The sequence below is a fragment of the Trachypithecus francoisi genome, unplaced genomic scaffold, assembly GCF_009764315.1.
Source record: "Trachypithecus francoisi isolate TF-2019V2 unplaced genomic scaffold, Tfra_2.0 Lachesis_group2, whole genome shotgun sequence".
NCBI classification, from domain to species: domain Eukaryota; kingdom Metazoa; phylum Chordata; class Mammalia; order Primates; family Cercopithecidae; genus Trachypithecus; species Trachypithecus francoisi.
In genome coordinates, this window is record NW_022681465.1 from 151,402,087 (window position 1) to 151,420,974 (window position 18,888).

The window sequence follows — 18,888 nt, forward strand, 5'->3', positions numbered from 1 at the left end:
TGACAGAGTAAAACTCTGTCCAAAAAAAAAAAAAAAAAACCACATAATTTAAAGTGGAAAAACAAACAAAAAGTGCAGAAGGGTAGGTTTCTACTGTAATCACTTCTTTTTTTAAAAAAAAAAAAGGAAGATGAAAGGCAGGCTGGGTGTAGTTGCTCATGTCTATAATCCCAACACCTAGGGAGGCCATGGTAGGAGGATCACTTGAAGCCAGGAGTTCAAGACCAGCCTGGGAAACAAGACTCCACTCTGTCTCTACAAAAATAAAATAAAATTAGCTGGGCCCAATGACATGCAGACTGTATTTCCAGCTACTCCAGAGGCTGAGATGGGAGAATCCTGTGAGCCCAGGACTGCAGTGAGCTATAATCCTGCCACTGCATTTCAGCAGCCTAGGTGATGGAGTGAGATCGTTGTCTCAAAAGAAGAAAAAAGAAAAGAAAAGAAAAGGAAAAGAAAGAAAAGGAAAGAAGGAAGGAAGGAAGGAAGGGAGAGGAGGAAGGAAGAAAGGGGCAAATTCTAAAATATATATATAGGCGATTTACAATTTGGCGATTGTAAATACGTATAAATATATATATAATTTGGCAATAATAATCTTGGAAAATACAAAAAAAACTAAAACTGCTTCAGAAATTCGAAAAGGTAAAGTGAATGGTTTGGAGTTGGAGGAGACAACGAGATTTTTTACTATGTACTAGATTTCCCTCTTTGAAATTTTCAATGTGAATATATTTCTTATACAAACAAGGAACAAAATAAAAAATACTATTGAACTGCTATTTAAACTATTTTTAAATTGTTCATATTGATTCATCAAGAACATGGCAAATACATTTCAACAAAGTAAGTTAAAAAGAAGTCAGTACTACACAAATATGATAAAAAGAAGATAAATAGATGTAAAAGAAATGTTTAAACTTCAAGTTCTAAATATAAAAAGGCAAAATTGAACAGATGATTTTGACACTTATATTTTATAAAATGAGGACAGTACATAGAATAAAATATTAGGTAAAAATATATATTGAAATTTGTTTACTATAACATTTACAAGTGTTATCAAAATATGGAAATGTAAACACTTGATTTTGTAAATACACTATAGAAGAAAGGTGAATCCATTGTTCCAGTTAGCAAAGTCCTTCTCCAAAAATAGAGAGTAGCCAACATAAACCATAGATTTTGATCTACAGTATTACGTATCCCAAAAGTGTATATTAAAAGTACTTCCAAATAATTAGTGCAAATACAGCGTAACACTAAAAAATAATAATTATGTACAAAGTTATCAACTAAAAAAGAAATTATGAAAGAAAATTTAAGGAGACAAATTGAACTAATTATTTTAAAAGTGTTGGAAGCAAGATTATTTATGACTCACATTGTCTGAAGAGGAGGGACCCTGAGGAAGGCTGGGACTGAAGGCCATGAGGTCTGTCTTGGGTGGGCCCTCCCCAGAGCACACCCTCTGCGGCCTCTGCTGGGAGAATGACCAGCTCCCCACCGGGCTGGACCACACCAGAGTGGGCTTTACCAGACCACATGCACCCTCGGAGGACGGCGCTGAGCACCGCAACGCGGTGTACAGCAGCAGGGTAAGCACCAACAGACTGGATACGGAGCAGATGGCGATGATCAGGTACACGTTGACATCCATCAGTGCCACCTCTGGGCCTGCAATGCCCACCGATGCCCGCGACGACGCCTTTGGTGACTGGGCGCTTTCCACCAGCGACACCAGCACGGTGGCTGTGGCTGTCAGCGAGGGCTCCCCATGGTCCTTCACCAGCACCAGAAGACGGTGGCGCGGTGCGTCCGTCTCATCTAGGGCTCGGGTAGTGCTGATCTCGCCAGTGTACAGCCCCATGCGGAACGGGATGCGTGCACTGGCAGCGACAGGTTGAAACTCGTACGAAAGCCACGCGTTGTAGCCTGAGTCAGCGTCAACTGCACGTACCTTCGCCACGACATGGCCCGCGCCCACAGACCGCGGCACAAGCTCGCTCACAGCGCCACCAGTGCCACCCACCGGAGGCGCCAGCAGCACCGGCGCGTTGTCGTTCTCGTCCAGCACGAACACCTGCAGCGTCACGTTGCTGCTCAGAGACGGCACGCCCGCGTCGCGCGCGCTCACCTGGAACTGCAGCAGCTCCAGCTCCTCGTGGTCTAGCGGCTGCAGCGCGTACACCTTGCCGCTCTCCGCGTGCACCGACACGTAGCTCGACAGCGCGCGCTCGCCCACCCGCCGCTCCACCAGCGAGTAGGACACCAGCGCGTTCTCCTGCGCGTCCGCGTCCCCCGCCGACACCGTGAAGATGTGGCAGCCCGGTGGGTTGTTCTCCTTCACAAACACCGTGTACTCGGACTGCGCGAACGCCGGCGCGTTGTCGTTCACGTCGGCCACCTCCACAGACACAGTGGCCGTGGCCCACAGTGAAGGCGAGCCCCCATCCCGCGCCGTCACCACCAGCTCATAGGCCGACACACTCTCGCGGTCCAGGACGCTGTCCAGCACCAATGAATAGTAATTCTTGAAGGTGGACACCAACTTGAAGGGGACGTGGGGCGTCAAGGAGCAGGTAACCTGTCCATTGACTCCAAAATCTCGGTCAAACACGCTAATCAAAGTGATGACTGTACCTGGCTGGGCATCCTCTGAAACAGGGAGAGACAAGGAAGTGAGAGTCAACTGTGGAGCATTGTCATTTACATCCACAACTTCCACAAGAACTGTACAATGACCAGCCAGTGGTAGGAAGCCTTTATCGACAGCCTCTACTGGGATCTTGTGTGCTCTACTTTCTTCAAAATCCATGTGTCCTATCACTGTGATTGCCCCACTTACGGGGTCCACGTGGAACTTGGATTTTATATCTGGAGAAACGTCACTGGAGAAGGAGTAAATAATATCCCCATTTAAGCCTTCGTCTAAATCTGAGGCATTGGGGTGAATCACCAGCGTTCCGATAGAAACGTTTTCTGGTAATTTCACCGTATAGAGGGTTCTGTCGAACACTGGGGCATTGTCATTGACGTCCAGTACTGTGATGAGTAACTGAAGGGTGCCAGTCAGTTCAGGTTTGCCTCCATCGGTGGCCGTGAGCAATAAATGAAGCTCCGGAGTTTCTTCTCTGTCCAAAGGTTTCCGTAATACAAGCCCAAGAGGTTTTACCTGCTGGTTGCTGGTTGGCACGTCCAGGGAGAAATACTCACTGGGGTTCAGTCTGTAAGTGAGCAAGGCATTCTCCCCGATATCTGCATCAGCCGCGCCCTCTAGTGGAAACCGAGAGTCAAGCGGCCTGGATTCCGCGATGAACAGGTTCTTTTGTGTCGCTGGGAACACGGGAGAGTTGTCGTTAATGTCCTTCACCTCCACGTCCACATGGAAAACCTGCAGCGGCCTGTCCACGATCACCTCCAGGTGGATGCTGCACTCCGCGCTCCACCCACACAGCTCCTCGCGGTCGATTCGAGAATTTACAAACAAAATGCCATTCTGCAGATTTACCTCCAGAAGATCCCCACGGAATTTGCACACCGCCCGGAACAGGCGCGGCACCAGCTCCGCCAGCTCCAGCCCCAGGTCCTGCGCGATGCGGCCCACGAAGGTGCCGTGTTTAGCCTCCTCGGGGACCGAGTAGTGGAGCTGGCCTCTCCCCGCCTCCCAAGCTGCTAGAAGTATAATAAACAGCAGTAGATGTCGGCCCCCTGGGTCGTATCCACTCCGGCACACCATTTCAGATTATTGGCGTTTTTTTTTTCTAGTCAGCAAAACCTGCCTCTGAATTTATAGGATGTTTTTATCCCTTCATTGCAATCTCGATGTGTGGCCATTGTGCATCTGAAGAGTGAAAGAGAGTGGAGCGTCTTTCCAGTGCGAACAGGAATGACTTCCTTTTGTTGATTATGAAAGAATTTGCGGTAAAGAGCGACATCATGTGGCCCAAATGGTAAGTAAGAATTACAAACTATTAATCGGTTGAAAAGTTTTATTTCAAACTCTGAATTTTTTTCTTCATTGTTGTTAAAGGTTAAAATAGCATTTCTCATGCTTGTTAGAAGCATTCTTAGGCGACTGATGGCTTTTGAATACTTAGCGTGAACATAATTGTAGCTTCCTCATGCCTTAGAAAAACTTTTTTTCACACAGTTTTAAATAAAGACAGAAACCTAAGTGACAACATGAATCTGAACAACTGCAAGTTTAAATTCCTTTGATCTGGATCCCAGGAAACTTCATATTCCTGATTCAGTACCCCTTGTTAAGAAAAATCCTGTACTCTTTTAGGGACCCAGGATCTCAAGAATCTACTGATTGATGAAAGAGAAACTTAGAAAGGGGTGTGTGTGTGTGTGTGTGTGTTTTCTTTTTAGGAGGCAAGAAACGTTAGCACCTATCCAGACACTTTTCTTGGGAAAACAAAATAAGAGAAGGTTTGGGGAATCTTTGAAGGGGGAGAATTTGAATCATGTGAACTTTCTGAGGAGAAAGTATTCTGAATTTTTTGCTTTAGCAGAATCTATATATACTGTTTCAGGAGTTCATAATTTTATATTTGTTTCCTCATTCTATCCTTTCAAACACTTGTGTGTTATGATATATGCCTATTTATACAATCTCAAATATGATTTGTATTTCTTTTATAATATGTTTATTTTATTAGATAAATTTCAGTGCTCAGGCCATCTCACATAAAGCAGCCCTTTGATCAAGCCTTGAGTTATTTCATCCTTTTTGGATCTATCTTACTGTGTTAGTTTTCTTGAATGTTTCACTCCAATGTTCCCAACGGCAATGTAAAAGAATTATGTCTGTATTCAGATGTTTTCCTAAATAAGTTTTCATAATTGCTGCTTTCCTGGAGTATTGCAGTGGCTTCTTATTGTGTAACCTGTCCGTTCCTATTTCATTCTCCTTCATTTAATCCTTGCAGTCATTTTCCTTAAACACTTTTGATTCCCATTGCTTCACACTTTTTGACAGCTTTCAAACGACTTTTGAAGAGTGTCAAAATTACTTGTCTAGTACTCAAAGTTACCCAGAAGGTTTTTCTCATATTACTTTTCTTGCTTTATATCACAGTCTCTCTTATAGGAACCATGTGCTTTACCCAAAGTTGACTATTCCTTATTTCTAGGTACATTTGGAATTTTCTGTGTACCTTATTTCTAGGTACATTTGGAATTTTCCGTGTACTCATTTAAGTTACTCTGTTCTCAAGAATACCTATTAGTCTCCATATTTTCCCAGGGAAAACTCTTTCCATTTTATAACCAGTAAAACATCATGACTCTTCACGGACTCCTTCAACAAGGGAAAAAGGCAAATGCTTTTTTTCTATTCCAATAACACTGTGATGTACCTTTCTAGCACCTCTTACAATATTCTTCCTTTTACTATCGTATTTATGTAGGATACTTATATTTATTTATCTATTAAATTTGAAGCCAGGGACTGGGTCTTGTTAATTCGATGATTCTCAGCAGGCACAGTGTGATACTCTTAAAGACCCCCCTAGAAACTTTTTAAAAAACATTTACTCACTAGCAACGCTACAGTTCTCTACTTCCTAAGAAAGTATGCTGTTTTGAGGTTGTTAGATATCATTGTCTACACAAATGGTGATCTTCGGTATAATCAGAGACAATTCTGCCACTCTTAAGTATGTAGAGGTAGTTTTTTAAATTTTGGTGCAATATTAATTACATGCTTAAAATTATCATGTACTTCTTTTAGAAAACAGAAAATACTACTAATGGTTTCTGCCATTTCAAGAATGGAAAATGCTCACATTAGGGAACACAAACCTCAACTCAGTCCTCTAATGGCCCTTAAGCAACTTTTAAATGTGGGCAAATACACCATTCATGCTTAACATAGTCTAATATTTCCTGGGAACGTGGACAACACAAAAAGTCAAAACCACCTTCAGGAAATCACTGAGGACTCAGCAGTTTAAATGTCTTTTGAATTCATAAAACTTTTCCACTGTCCAAGTCTTAATTCAATTTTCAACTTTGAAACACACATTTTAAATTACTTTTAATGTGGAACATGGCATTTAAAATGTTAGAGACATCTCGGATTAATTCGGTAATTATGACCTCACTATGAATAACAAAAATTCAATCTTTACATAAAATGAAAACAATATGGAATCCATAATGAGAGTTTCCTAACATAAAATGACATGAAGTTTTTATTTTCCTCTTCGGAAAACTAGTAGCAAATTTTATTAAGCACTTACTATTTGGCAAACACAGCTATAAGCACCTTACAGTATCAACTTACTAAAGCTTTATGAAAATTCTATCATTGAAACTAGTGTTTATCATACCAACTTTACAGAAGAAACTGAAATGGAGGTGAAACAATCCATCCACAAAACAAAATTGGTAGCAATGAAGTTTAGGCAAGGTAGGATAGCACCAAAAGTCACACTTAATCACTACTTTTTGCTGCTTTTCATTTAAAGAAATAATGAATAGCCAAGCATAGTGACTCACACCTATAATCTTAGTACTCTGGGAGGCCAAGGTGGGCAGATCACCTGCAACCAGTAGTTTGAGACCAGCCTGGGCAACATGGAGAAACCCCGTCTCTACAAAAAAAAAAAAAAAAAGGCAGAGGGCATGGTGGTGCTCGTGTGTAGTCCCAGCTACTCCAGTGGCTGAGGTGAGAGAATCACTAGAGCCCAGGAACTCGAGGGTGCAGTGAGCCATTATTGCACCACTGTACTCCAGCCTGGGTGACAGAGCAAGACCCTGTCACACACACACAGAAAATAGTGAATAGTTTAAATTACTGTATAGAAACAATGAAAACATTAATATAAAAAATAGATTTAGACTCCATGAAGAGAAGACCATCAAATGAAATTCAAACAGAAATAAGAGAGCTGCAATGCCAGAGGAATGCAGTTTTCATATAAATTTACTTGATCACAAGGTCCAAAATCTCTTGAATCACTATTTTTCCAGTATTTAGATCAGTAGTAAATAAATCAACCATAACAACCAGAAGTATTCAGGCTGATAATTATTGTTTTTGTCCTTTATTCCTCAATGGTTTAAAAGGGGGACAATAAATAAACACTATTGTCTCCTGGAATCACAAGTCTGAAAAGGGAACCACAGATAAAAAGTATGATGATCAGAGTTCTTACACAAAATGGATAAAATCAAAGTGTTAATAAAAGTCTCAGCAGAAAAACATTGAAATGGAAAGTGTAAAAGCATAATTGATACAGCGGTGCTCAAATATCAATATATGATCAAAAAAAGAGTATATGTAAAAATATTTTCCTACAGCTCAAAGGCAAACAAATGAAAATCCTATATAATTAATCAGAAAAAAATGCTACTAAGAATCTGAATTAAAATGCAACAGAAAACGACATGTCCCAGAATATTTTGGTTTGAAGACAAAAATTCTGAGGTGCAGATTGTGGACAATGATTTCTAATTCCACTTAAATTATAAATATTAGAGAAGCAAAGAGATTATAATAAGAAACAATAAAATGAAAATACGTAAATTTTGTAAAATTAATTAAAATTAAAAACAGAAATATAGAAAAAAAATCTGCGGAAAAAATTATGAATTTAAAATAAAAATTGACTGTTAATTATGAAAATTCACTTACTTTGGCATCATGATCTTCATTTAAAGCCTGATTCTCCGCCCTACCCATAACAGGACAAGGTGAAAGGCTGGGGCTGAAGGCCATGAGATCCATCTTGGGTGGGCCCTCCCCAGAGCACACCCTCTGCCGCCTCTGCTGCGAGTATGACCAGCTCCCCACCGCGCTGGAGCACACCAGCGTGGGCTTGCCCGCCGTGCACGCGCCCTCGGTGGGCGGCGCCGAGCACCGCAGCGCGGTGTACAGCAGTAGCGTGAGGACCAGCAGGCTGGATACCGCACAGATGGCGATGATCAGGTACACGTTGACATTCACCAGCGCCGCCTCTGGCCCCGCAGCGCCCACCGACAACCGCGATGACGCTTTTGGAGCCTGGCCATTCTCCACCAGCGACACCAGCACCGTGGCCGTGGCCGTCAGCGCCGGCTCACCGTGGTCTTTCACCAGCACCAGCAGCCGGTGGCGCGGAGAGTCTGCTTCGTCCAGGACACGAGTCGTGCTGATCTCGCCCGTGTACAGCCCCACGCGAAACGGGAACCGAGCGCTGCTTGCCACTGCCTGCAGCTCATACGAAAGCCACGCGTTGTAGCCCGAGTCGGCGTCCACTGCGCGCACTTTCGCCACCACTTGGCCCACACCCACCGACCGCGGTAACAGCTCGCTCACTGCACCACCAGTGCCACCCACCCGGGGCTCCAGCAGCACCGGCGAGTTGTCGTTCTCGTCCAGCACGAACACCTGCAGCGTCACGTTGCTGCTCAGAGGCGGCACTCCGGCGTCGCGCGCGCTCACCTGGAACTGCAGCAACTCTAGCTCCTCATGGTCCAGCGGCTGCAGCGCGTACACCTTGCCGCTCTCCGCGTGCACTGACACGTAGCTCGACAGCGCGCGCTCTCCCACCCGCCGCTCCACCAGCGAGTAGGACACCAGCGCGTTCTCCTGCGCGTCCGCGTCCCGCGCAGACACTGTGAAGATGTGGCAGCCCGGCGGGTTGTTCTCCTTCACGAACACCGTGTACTCGGACTGCGCGAACGCCGGCGCATTGTCGTTCACGTCGGCCACCTCCACGGACGCGGTGGCCGTGGCCCACAGTGAAGGCGAGCCCCCGTCCCGCGCCGTCACCACCAGCTCATAGGCTGACACGTTCTCGCGGTCCAGGGCGCTGTCCAGCACCAACGAGTAGTAATTCTTGAAGGTGGACACCAACTTGAAGGGGACATGGGGCGTCAGGGAGCAGGTCACCTGCCCGTTGACACCTGAGTCAAGGTCGTTCACGCTAATTAGGGCGATGACAGTACCGAATTGAGCGTCTTCACGTACAGGCAAGGATAAGGAAGTCAATGTTATCTCAGGGACGTTATCATTTTTATCCAAAATTCTCACTAAAACGGTGCAATGACCTGCCATAGGAGGATGACCTTTGTCCGTTGCGTCAACGCGGATTTTGTATAAATTTACTTGTTCAAAATCCAAATTACCCCGAATCACTATTTCTCCTGTATTTCGATCTATGCTAAAGTGGTCAATAACTATGGCTGCAACAAGGCTATTAAAAGAGTATGAAATTGCCCCATTCGCTCCTTCATCCCGATCAGAAGCATTCAGTCTGATAACTGTCGTTCCGTTGTCTGCGTTTTCGAATATTCTTACTTCGTATTCAGGCTGCTCGAAAGTGGGAGCATTATCATTCACATCCAGCACTGTGACCAGCAGGTGAACAGTGCCTGTGAGCTCAGGTTTGCCCCCATCTGTGGCTGTCAGGAATAAGTTGTGTGCAGGAGCATCCTCTCTGTCCAAGGATTTCCTTAATATGAGCCCAATTTGTTTATTGTCATCACTGTTTATTTTCACATCTAGCCCGAAGTATTCGCTAGAACTGAGTTTATAGGTTAAGATGGAATTTGAGCCCACATCTGCATCTGACGCGCCCTCCAGTGGAAACACAGAATCTGGCAGCCTAGATTCGTAAATCAGCACTCTTTGTTCCTCTACCGGGAACAAGGGCGGGTTGTCGTTAATGTCCCTCACCTCTACATCCACATGGAAAACCTGCAGCGGCCTGTCCACGATCACCTCCAGGTGTATGCTGCACTCCGCGCTCCTCCCGCACAGCTCCTCTCGGTCTATCCGAGAATTCACAAACAAAATGCCATTCTGTAGATTTACCTCCAGAAGGTCCTCGTGGTTTTTGGAAGCCATCCTGAACAGGCGCGGCACTAGCTCCGCCAGCTGTAGTCCCAGATCCTGCGCGATGCGGCCCACGAAGGTGCCGTGTTTGGCCTCCTCCGGGACGGAGTAGTGGAGCTGGCCGCTCCCCACCTTCCAGGCTGCCAGGAGCAGAAACGGGAGGAGCAGACATTGCTTTCCCAATCTGTCTTCCGGGGTAAACACCATGTCAAATATCTCTTGTTTTATTTCCATTAGAAGATCTTCCGCATAAAGATAAAATACTGTAAGTTCCGGAATTTATTAATCCAATTCTTCTGCGTCCGCCATCATTCAACAGTCAGGGAATGATGCAGTAATAGAAGAAATGTGAATGGTGGCTAGCTATAACTTCATGGTAGACAGCGACATCATGCGGCTCCAAAAGGTAAGAAATTAATTCACATAACGGTGCTATACTATATAATTTTAAAATGGTATCTTCTTTTCTCTACTTTTATAGTAAATCCTCCTCACGTTTGTAATTTGCACAGGCAGTAGTATCTTAGTACCCTTAGAGTAAGGGATCTAATTATTCACAGCTAAACAATTTTTCTACCAGTATTTGCAACATTAGTATCAGCCAGTTTAGCAAATTTAAGTGTTTACGAAACTACTCTTTAAATCAGAAATGTAAACTATTCTACACACTTTTAGAAAAGAAACTTGTCCACATATGTCTGTCATAGGACATGCTATTATATAGTGCTCTAGGGAAAAATGTAACTTAAAATCAACAAATTTTGGTTGAATTTTTAAAAATTTATGGATTGTTGAAGTCCATGCTTTCTTTGTTCAACAAATATCAGACGCTCTTAAGGTTCTTTTGTGTAATGATGGAAGATAAAATTCTAGAGCATATTCTTTATCACATTTAATTTATCTGCAGCTTATATTAGGATTCTCGCTTAAAATATTTTCTTTTCATATACTTTACCACTTCAATTCTAGTGGAATTTCTACCCATTGTGCTTTGCTGTTTTTGATTCTACAGCTGTTCTTAAATGATCTCATTCTTTTCTCTCAACTTTAACCCTGTCCTATATCCTTTCCTTTAATTGTTCTCACTCACTTCCAAGTCTTGAATAAGACTTTTATTGAGGTACTTACAAATCCATATCTTCATCCCTTCTTTCTATGTTTCTAATTGTCATTTTCACCTATACATGCTGACTCCTAGAAAACAGTTTGTTAAATATCAAAGCATGACCAATTATTAATAATCCCCAAATTCAAATTTTCAAATTCATACTTTTAATGACATGAGCATTTCCCATGTCATCTATATCACTTTTTAAATTACTCCTTTTCCCTGGCTTGCCTTATTCCACATCCACCTAAGTCCATCTGTCTTTCACATGCTATCATATTTATCTTTATGAGTACAGCTTTCATTGAATTTTACTAAAGCTAGAAATTCCAAGACATTTGAGGAACTTCTAGTAACCTAATATGTAATCACATATTAGGTGATCAACTTTTTGAAGGTTATTTTCAATTACTCTCCAATATGAATCTTATTTTTCTGACAATATAGACCACTTGCTCTTCCTCTTTCCCAATACTGTGTTTGTTTTAGCTGGATTTTTAAATTACATCTACATTTACCTGCAAAAATGTTACCCTCACATAAAAGTCAAGGCCAAATATCAACTTCACCCTTAATTTAACCTTAATGTTATCCATTGGAAGTGATTGAACCCCTCCTTGAAAGGAGAAAATTAGAGCCACCAATGAGACTTTTCAAATTACATGATCATCTTCACCTTATTCTGAAATTCTGATATACAGTAAAATGCCTCACAGAATATTGTAACACAAAAGCCTTTTCTTCCGTGTGAAATTCTTTCTTAAAATAATTAACCTGGATCTATTTAGTAGTTCTTATCACTGACTTTCTACTGTAGTTATTTTGGGCAAACAAAGGGTTCAATTTCCTAACCAAAAACAATCCCCAAAACAAGAGGGTCCTATAAAAAGGATAAACTGCACAAAATATATATAAAGACTTGATATGTAAAGAGATATATAAATAGTTTATATCACAGAATAAGGTAAGTTGATTTTTAAAAATTTGACAGTGGTTAACTGTAGATTTACAGAGTGATAAAAACTATTTCTCAATTTCTAGGACTTCCTCAAAGTAGCTCAGGATATTAGGAATATATAAATAGCATCATAGAAGGGTATTTATAAAATTAAATGCATATGAGAATAAAAGAAACAGGCAAAGCAACAGAAATAGGGAATTCACATTTTATCATGTAAAGTGTAGACTAGTTATTACCTATAAACCCACACTTTTCTCCTCAAAAGAGTAGAAAAACGATTCTCATTATTTCAGATGGAGAGGACACTTGTCTAGAGTAGTCTCAAACATATAGATTTAATAAACAACTCTTTGTAAACAACTCAAGAGGGCAGTTTGTATCATGGTATATTTATTTTTTAATCTAAAAATGAAAAGTAACAACAAGCAGTAAAATTTCCCAACCAAAATATAGCAGAATTTGCACAACTGAGGGGGTTCACAATTACTCCTCATCAATATAATAATTTAGGCTGGGCATGATGGCTCACGCCTGCAATCCCAGCACTTTGGGAGGCCAAGGCGGGTGAATCACCTGAGATTAGGAGTTCGAGACCACCCTGACCAACGCGGTGAAACCCCATGTCTAGTAAATACAAAAAATTAGCCAGGTGTGGTGGCACATGCCTGCAATCCCAGCTACTTGGGAAGATAAGGCAGGAGAATTGCTTGAACCTGGGAGGCTGAGATTGAGCCATTGCACTCGTTTGGGCAACAAGAGCAAAATTCCATCTCAAAATATCTAATATATATTAGATATATAGTTTATAAATTGAAAAATATGCAAGTTTCCAGAAAATTAAATCATTGTTCTATCAAATGTTAATGTTAAGATAAGGGAAAAATAACCGATTGTATTTATACACAATGGAACACCATAGATCCAGATAAGAGAAAAACAAATCTACTTCAGTAATGATAACTCATGATCATCAAGATATATTAGTAAATGAAAAAAGCAAAATTAAAATCAATACTCATATGTTTTTTAAGGGAGTAGGGAAGTTTATTTGCATATGAAAAAAATCTCTAGAAGGATACCCAAGAATGTTTTGATTTCATGAAGGACGTGAAAGAGAAAATTTAATTGTATTCTTTTGCACCTTTAGAACAGTAAACTATGTATATGTGTTTCCTATTCAAAAGATCAATAAAATGAAAAATGTAATTTTTAAATTACAGTTATCAAATTCATCATGGGTATACAGGTGAACTGCTTAGGCAAAGTTGAAATAAACAATATACTGCAAAAATATAATTGAAAACAGAAACTAAATTAGTGTAATAAAATAATAATTTAAATTCAACAGAAACAAAAAGGTAAAATTGGAAGGGTGGTGTTAAAACATTTTTATAGGCCAGGAACTCTTGCTCAATCCTGTAATCTTAGTACTTCGGGAGGCTGAGATGGGAGCATGGCTTCAAATTAGGAGTTTAATACCAGCCTGGGCAAAGTAGCAAGACCCCTATCTCTAGAGAAAAGAACAAACAAACAAACTTTAATTAGCATGTGCATGTAGTCCAGCTACTTGGGTGGCTGAGATGGGAGGATCACTTGAGCCCACGAGTTTCAGGCTTCAGTGAGCTATGATCAGTCCACTGCAGACTGAGCAATAAAGGGTCTTTAAAAAATAATAATAAAATAAAATAAAGTTTCATGGAGTCATAAACTGAGACTTTGAGAATGACTCCAAACTATGTCCTACAATTATTATCCTACATTTTTAGAGATGCGAAATTCAAACGCTAATATAAAATACAATTTTAAAAATACTTAATATCACAGAAAGCTGATGAATCTATTCCCCTAACAGAAAAACATCATAAAAAACACATAGTACATGAATTAGTGCAATAATTGTGTACTACAATATTTATGTACTAGGGCGTAATTTTTAAAAACAAAAAAAGTGGGTGAATGTGACAATATTTAAAAATTGGGAGGGAAAGTTGGATGTTAATATTAGAAAACTCACGTTGTCTGCAGAGGTGGGACCCTGAGGAAGGCTTGGACTGAAAGCCATGAGGTCCGTCTTGGGTGGGGCTTCTCCAGAGCACACTCTCTCCCTCCTCTGCTGCGAGTAGGACCAGCTCCCCACCGCGCTGGAGCACACCAGAGTGGGATTGCCTCGCGTGCGCACGACCTCGGTGGGCGGCGCCGAGCACCGCAGCGCGGTGTACAGCAGCAGCGTGAGCACCAACAGGCTGGACACCGCACAGATGGCGATGATCAGGTACACGTTGACATCCACCAGGGCAGCCTCGGGACCCACAGCGCCCGCCGACGCCCGCGATGAGGCCTTCGGGGCCTGGCCACTTTCCACCAGCGACACCAGCACTGTGGCTGTGGCTGTCAGCGCGGGCTCTCCATGGTCCTTCACCAGCACCAGAAGGCGGTGGCGCGGTGCTTCGGTCTCATCCAGAGAGCGTGTTGTGCTGATCTCGCCTGTGTACAGCCCCACGCGGAACGGGATGCGCGCACTGCCAGGCGCTGGCTGCAGCTCATACGAAAGCCATGCGTTGTAGCCCGAGTCGGAGTCCACTGCGCGCACCTTCGCCACCACTTGGCCAGCTCCCACCGACCGCGGCACCAGCTCGCTCACTGCACCGCCGGTGCCACCCACTCGAGGCGCCAGCAGGGCCGGCGCGTTGTCGTTCTCGTCCAGCACGAACACCTGCAGCGTCACGTTGCTGCCCAGAGGTGGCACGCCCGCGTCGCGAGCGCTCACCTGGAACTGTAGCAACTCCAGCTCCTCGTGGTCCAGCGGCTGCAGCACGTACACTTTGCCGCTCTGCGCGTGCACCGACACGTAGCTCGACAGCGCGCGCTCGCCCACCCGCCGCTCCACCAGCGAGTAGGACACCAGCGCGTTCTCCTGCGCGTCCGCGTCCCACGCAGACACCGTGAAGATGTGGCAGCCCGGCGGGTTGTTCTCCTTCACGAACACGGTATACTCGGACTGCGCGAACGCTGGTGCGTTGTCGTTCACGTCGGCCACCTCCACAGACACGCTGGCCGTGGCCCACAGTGAAGGCGAGCCCCCGTCCCGCGCAGTCACCACCAGCTCATAGGCCGACACGCTCTCGCGGTCCAGGACGCTGTCCAGCACCAACGAGTAGTAATTTTTGAAGGTGGACACCAGCTTGAAGGGGACGTGGGGCATTAGGGAGCAGGTCACCTGCCCGTTAGCACCTGAGTCACGGTCAGACACGGTGATCAGAGCAATGACCGTGCTGACTGGAGCGTCCTCTTTCACAGGCAGGAAAAGGGAGGTTATGGCCATCTCTGGGGTATTATCATTCACATCCAGGAGTTTCACTACTACTTTACAGTGTCCTGTTAATGGGAATGCACTTTTATCCATGGCATCAATATTAATTTCATATGAGTTACAGTCTTCATAATCCAGTTCCCCCTTAACTTTTATTTCACCAGTATTAGAATTAATTATAAATTTGGACTTTACATCGTCAAGAACAAGATGACTAAAGAAATACACTATGTCCTTATTGATGCCCTCATCTGCATCTGAGGCGTTCAGTTTAATAACTAATGTCCCACTTGGTGCATTTTCCAACAATCTGACATTATAAATGGATTTATCAAATTCTGGGGCATTATCATTAGCATCCAATACATTGATCAACAACTGAACTGTACCTGTTAGTTCGGGTTGTCCTCCATCAGTTGCAATCACTAATAAACGATGTTCTTGTGTTTCTTCTCTATCTAAGGATTTCCTCAAAACTAGCTCTAAAAAGTTCGTTTCTTCTTCATTTGTTTTAACATCTAAGTCAAAATATTCGTTAGGATTTAACTTGTATCTCAATTGTGCGTTTGCTCCGATATCCAAATCCGACGCGCCCTCTACTGGAAACCGCGAATCTGGCATTCTTGACTCTAAAATGAATAATCTTTGTTCTTGTCTGGAGAACCTGGGCGGATTGTCGTTAATGTCCTTCACTGCCACCTCCACATGGAAAACCTGCAGCGGCCTGTCCACGATCACCTCCAGGTGGATGCTGCACTCCGCGCTCCGCCGGCACAGTTCCTCCCGGTCGATCCGAGAATTCACAAACAAAATGCCATTCTGCAGATTTACCTCCAGAAGGTCCCTGCGGCCCTTGGACGCCACCCGGAACAGGCGCGGCACCAGCTCTGTCAGCTCCAGCCCTAGGTCCTGCGCGATGCGGCCAACGAAGGTTCCGTGTTTGGCTTCCTCCGAGATCGAGTAGTGGAGCTGGCCGCTCCCTGCCTTCCAGTAGACGAGGAGAAGCCACAGCAGCAGGAGCCGGGATCCCGGACTTCCTCTCCGGGAATATACCATCTCAATCTCGTTCCGATTATCAGCTCTCTATTGCATCACCACACTATGTATTTTGTAAATTCAATTCCCAATTACCTATATATTTTTATATTATCACCTTTCTGGGCTACTTGGCAGAGCCAAAAATGGAAGGTTCTTTTCCTTTCTGTCTAAGGAAAATGTACTCACTGTACTCCTTTTGAGGTTGGGAAGGGAGAAAAACCTTGCGGTGTCCAGCGACATCATGCGGATGAAAGGGTAAGTGTTTTACTTTGTTTTGCTTTGTTTAGCTTATAGTCGTCAATATTTCTCAAGTATTCTCACTTTCAATGACATGATTCTTATCATTTTTTTAAATCACTTATCTCTAATCAAAATACATCATTAAACTCTATCTTCAAATGCGTCAATATAAGTGCATCATTAAAATATTACAGAAACATGCATCTAAAGTCATGTAACCCCAATCCTTACTAGAGAAGTTTGTATTGGTGTATTTTATATAGGGAGGAGTTTATATATTTCCAAACTGATAAAAATAACTTTTAAGAGTTAAAGTCTTGACTTTTCTCATCTCTATTTAAACATATCTAATTAAAATTTTTGAGTTTTTCTGTATTAGTCAATGGAATGTTTGTATGCTATCTCCGTGTTACTCATAAACCAAATTTTTATTCCAATTTCAGTGTTTGATAGTGACATTCTGTTTATGTTATTTTCAAAAACAACTAAAACTATTTTAATGGCATTCTCACCTGAGTTTCTTCTTGGAGGTCTAATCTTCAAATCGATGAAAACCTATTTCTTTATCTATAACACCTATCTACTTTTTATATTACCCCAAAAACTGTAATGAGGATATTTCAACTTTCTAGAAATCAAAAGCATAATAGAACAACTTTGGTAAACGTCTTTGCACTATTTTCAAATTAGTAGCATCTAGATAGCATTTCTTCAAGTTGCTATTACTGATAAAGCAATTATTTAAAATTGTAAAATACATAGCTTTGCACTTACATAACAAGTCAAAATCCTAACATTTTCTATACGACATACTATTTCACAAAATGTTTAGGTTCCAGTAAATATAATCATGTTGAAAAGAATATCATTTTATTAACCAGGCTACCTTTATGTTAGTTTAATGACTTTTTGGTCTCCTAAATGTTTACTGGGTGGTATCATTTGAATGCGACCTAGAAAATATAGTAAACACTTAATAAATACGGGCAAAAGAAAATGTCGCCAAGTTTTCTATTGGAGAAATAGCTAACAGTCTGCTTGTACATATACTCCTTAAAATCCCTTAAATATTACAAAATATCCCTTACCTGTGAAGACAAGAGGGACCACGAGATCAGCAATTCTATTGTTGGATACTTTTACATTTAAAATATAGCTTAATAAGAAAAACAAAATTACCAGAAAATGCAAAGTCAGCGGAAATTCACTTGATTTCTGGAATTCAAACTTGTAAAGAAATAAGATATTGTCACAGAATTGTTTCTGATACAATCTTTAAAGATGTATTTACCATTTCCCTTATAAGATTCTTACTATCTCTATTATCATGACTTTGCAGTAATACTTGGATCATTGAAACACAAATCAGTTTCCGAGACTATTTGCCTAATAGTTGTCATACTGATAATTTAAAAATATTTTAATACGCAATGGTTAAAAACATAAGAAAATGATAATAAATATTTTAAAAATAGCATTAGCTGACGTTAGCCACTTTCTACTATATAACAGTAAATAATGTAAAACTACAAGGCTATGGAATAAATTACAGTAGAATTTTATACAGAATACACAAATATAACCTTTGAAAAAAGTAAATATTAAGTATTTAAAAGGCAAATTAACAGTGTAGTATTAACAATGTGTACATTGTAATCTGCAGAGTATTATGGTAAATACTGAGTATTTTAAAAGATACACTCAATGGAGAAAAAGTTATCAACAATATCAGTTCACATGCTCTTCTCAGTCTGGAAAAAATATCTCATGTGCTTATATAGATATTTCAGGAGAAAACAAGACTCTTGACTTTTGATTCATTTTCATATCTGTTAAACTATATTTAATTATATTTACTTTTCGAATTATCACTTGCATTTGTGCTACAGTGATCAACTCTTATCTTGAATATTCTTTTCTGAATAACTATAGATTATCTAATCTCAATTTCACGGGAGACTCCAAAGGAAACTACTTTTTTTTCTATGGAAAAAAAAGTAGCTGGGACTACAGGCGCCCGCCCCCACACCCGGCTCTGTAGCCCAGGCTGGAGTGTAGCAGCGCGATATCGGCTCACTGCAAGCTCCGCCTCCCGGGTTCACGCCATTCTCCTGCCTCCCGCCCCCACACCCGGCTAATTTTTGTAGTTTTAGTAGAGGCGGGGTTTCACTGTGTTAACCAGGATGGTCTCAATCTCCTGACCTTGTGATCCGCCCGCCTTGGTCTCCCAAAGTGCTGCGAATACAGGCCTGAGCCACTGCGCCTGGCCAGGAAAAGAACATTTTTAAAAATCTTCTAAGCCATTTTTTTCAATCAAATATTACAGATTATTTTCTTGACTGATCCAGTTAACCTCTCCTTTAGATATTTCAGTCATGTTTAAGCACCCTTGTGTAAAA

General features: G+C 42.0%; 3 protein-coding genes across 3 annotated transcripts; all 3 read right to left on the reverse strand.

The window, feature by feature from the left end:
- Window positions 1-1,369: 1,369 nt before the first annotated feature.
- On the reverse strand, window positions 1,370-4,159 carry LOC117065737 (protocadherin alpha-7). The gene has a single exon (XM_033180929.1). It carries the CDS (start codon window positions 3,737-3,739, stop codon window positions 1,370-1,372), a length of 2,370 nt encoding a protein of 789 aa, XP_033036820.1. The 5' UTR covers window positions 3,740-4,159.
- Window positions 4,160-6,925: 2,766 nt separating this feature from the next.
- Window positions 6,926-10,225, reverse strand: LOC117065735 (protocadherin alpha-6). Its single transcript, XM_033180927.1, has one exon. It carries the CDS (start codon window positions 10,064-10,066, stop codon window positions 7,631-7,633), a length of 2,436 nt encoding a protein of 811 aa, XP_033036818.1. The 5' UTR covers window positions 10,067-10,225; the 3' UTR covers window positions 6,926-7,630.
- A 3,525-nt stretch (window positions 10,226-13,750) lies between these two features.
- On the reverse strand, window positions 13,751-16,569 carry LOC117065732 (protocadherin alpha-5-like). Its single transcript, XM_033180923.1, is given in 2 exon segments — window positions 13,751-13,867; window positions 13,870-16,569. Coding segments are annotated over 2 exon segments (2,445 nt in total). The 5' UTR covers window positions 16,268-16,569; the 3' UTR covers window positions 13,751-13,820.
- Between the last annotated feature and the right edge of the window lie 2,319 nt (window positions 16,570-18,888).